The 2,609-nt window shown below is 41.6% G+C and overlaps 1 protein-coding gene across 1 annotated transcript in view; it reads right to left on the bottom strand.

The window, feature by feature from the left end:
• LOC103619636 (guanylate cyclase soluble subunit beta-2-like) overlaps positions 1 to 2,609 on the bottom strand; it is a 17,847-nt gene that overhangs the window by 8,280 nt on the left and 6,958 nt on the right. Inside the window, exons 9-10 of the mRNA XM_017740105.1 lie at positions 1,126 to 1,446; positions 269 to 417 (exon numbers count right to left, since the gene is read on the bottom strand). Coding sequence (XP_017595594.1) covers positions 269 to 417; positions 1,126 to 1,446 — 470 coding nt within the window. The remainder of the gene's footprint in view (positions 1 to 268; positions 418 to 1,125; positions 1,447 to 2,609) is intronic.

Raw genomic sequence — 2,609 nt, 5'->3', positions numbered from 1 at the left:
CTGGTATTAGCATTGTGGAAAGAGACTTTAGTCTATGACAGAAGTTGCATTCCTGTCCAAAAATTTTAAACAGATTTAATCACGCTTCCCCTTGTTTTTCAGTTTGTGTGGCCACTACAAATAGGTAATATTTTATGATTTATAAAAAATCATGCTGTGCTGAAGAGGATTTAAGTACATTTAAAAGCAAAAAAAAAAAAAACAAAAAACCAAAGCAAAACAAAAAACACAGCAAAAATTTCTACAGCCTTTTTTGAACAGTACCTACCTTGTACACGTCATGCACCGTGGTCAGTCTGTCAAATCTCAGGTACATTGAATTTAACATGAGAACTATCTGAATAGGCTCACATTGGGCACAAATGTTGGTAAAGGTCACCACGTCACTGAACAATACAGTGCACTCCTTGAACTCTCCTGTGAGCAGAAAGAGCAGTGGTTAAGTACTTGCAATGGCTGGACAATCATGGTATCTGTTCAAGACTTGTTTGCACAGATCATCCAGTGACCTATCAGTTGTAATATTCGTAAGTGGGTGCTGAGACGAAGGAGAAGTGTCGATATAGACTGTATCAAATGTAAGAATCATTGCACATCTCAACGCAGAGATCTGAATACATCATATACAGGATACACTTAGCTTGTTACCCTTAGTTTCATATATGTACTTACTAAAGGGAATTTAGGCATTAAATTGCTACCCTTAATAACAATGGGAATCATCACAATTCTGTGTTTACAGAGGTACTAAGAGAATAGTCTAGGAAACACCACTTTCTTCATTTCCTTCACTTCTGAGCCCTTGTTTTCCTGTATATCCATGTTAAAACCAAAATCTCAGATTACTGTTGATCACTGAATTTTTTCACTGACTGGGCAGCTACTATCACATTTCACCACCTAAAGAACAATACTGGCAAAGAGCTTCCAAAGCTTTCTTTGAAAGAATAGCCTAATTTTTATTATCAGCGAGATTAAGGGTCTGGGTCATCCTCCTACCCAAGGACGTCACCAAGTACAGAGGACTCCACAGCAGTGGCAAAGGGGCTGTGCCAGCACCCCAGTCTCTTTATCACCATCTCCGAATGCAGAAATCCCACATCCCAAATGATCCTGTTCATTCACCTGCCTCAACTCGCTTCCCCTCTTTCAGCTGGTTGGCCACGTGCTGGGGAAGCATGGCATAGAGCAGAGCTTCAGTCTTCTTCTTCTCTTCCTCCAGGTGTTTTGACAGGATCCTCAGCTCTTCCTTCTTCCTCTCCAGCTGGTTTGAGAGCTCCATCTCTGCCAGTCGCTGCTGATTGAGGAGAATCAAATCCCTGGTCACGTCGTGAGGGGCAATGTCTGCGATGTGCATCTGCCGCTCCTCCAGCTCATGCAAAGTACGAAGCAAAGGTGAGCAGAGGTAGAGCATGCACTGAAGGGACTCCATCCACATCATCTGGCCTGTGGGGAACAAGTGTTGGCAAGGGTTTTCAGCAGTGTGGCCTTTCACACGGTGCTCAGCATTACTGGTGTTAATTTTAGGGGATGAGTTCCAAGGACAGTGGGTTTCTGTAGGGTCTGGATGATCGCAGGAATTTGTTTTCTGTGAATTAGGGGTGAACATTTTCAGAGGAGCTACACTAGGCAAATAATAAAATGCCAGGACCCAGGAAGCAGTCACTCCCTCACTGCAGGTGCTGGGCAGAGCCCAACTGTGACTCAGGTCTCTTCCTCATGAGGAACCCCAGTGCTCACAATATCTCTCCTCTCCTTTCTGCTCCCTTCTGCATTTCCCCTCCTCTACTGCCTGGTCTTGAGCTGTTCCTGAAGCCAGTCAGTTAGAATCATGCACAGGGGAACCGAGACTCACAGTGATTAAGCAAAACATTTGAAGTTTAATTTCACAGCGCATAGTTTGTGTCCCAGTAAAGTCAATGGCACTTTCCTTCCTGGAAACTGGAGCTTTCCCTCACTATCGTAATCTAAATAAGCAGTTACAAAAATGCCTGAAAGGTAAAAAGGATTTTTGGTGGGCGATTCAGTTTTTTGGTTTTTGGTTGAGGTTTGGTTATGATTCTGCTTTGTATATTATTATTATTATTATTATTATTATCTTGCTTCACAAGTATCATAGGTTTCTAAACAGCAATCTAGAAATTCCTGTTTCTTTCTTTCTCCCTCACCTCATCCCCAGGGCTACTGGATGAACAGCTTTAAAAGTAAGAGGATTAAAACATCAGAAATACCATGTGAATTAACCCCCAAAGCATAAGAGAAAGTACAGTTGTACCCATGACTAGTCAAAGTTCCTTGTTTTGGTAGCATTACTTTTTTCAAGGTCTCCCTAAACCCTTAGTTTTTTCTGAATCTCAGGAATACGACATTTTACACTCATTACATAAAGGTGAAAGGAGACAAGAGAAAATTAGGTGACATTACATAGCTCAGAAAAGCAAAATTGAAGTCACAGAACACTTAAAGCAAATGTCATTATAGTTAATTACACCAAGCAGAGGATCATCCCATATTCAGTCCTCTCAGTAAAAATAAAGCAAATACAGTATCTTCTTTGCTGAGATAATTTTAACTTGTAAACTCTTATGTGGCTTTGGGGGGGGGGGGTG

This window comes from Corvus brachyrhynchos, unplaced genomic scaffold (assembly GCF_000691975.1).
Source record: "Corvus brachyrhynchos isolate BGI_N302 unplaced genomic scaffold, ASM69197v1 scaffold1337, whole genome shotgun sequence".
Classification (NCBI taxonomy): domain Eukaryota; kingdom Metazoa; phylum Chordata; class Aves; order Passeriformes; family Corvidae; genus Corvus; species Corvus brachyrhynchos.
The sequence above is the reverse complement of the archived record's forward strand: the minus strand, read 5'-3'. Positions and strand labels throughout refer to the sequence as shown.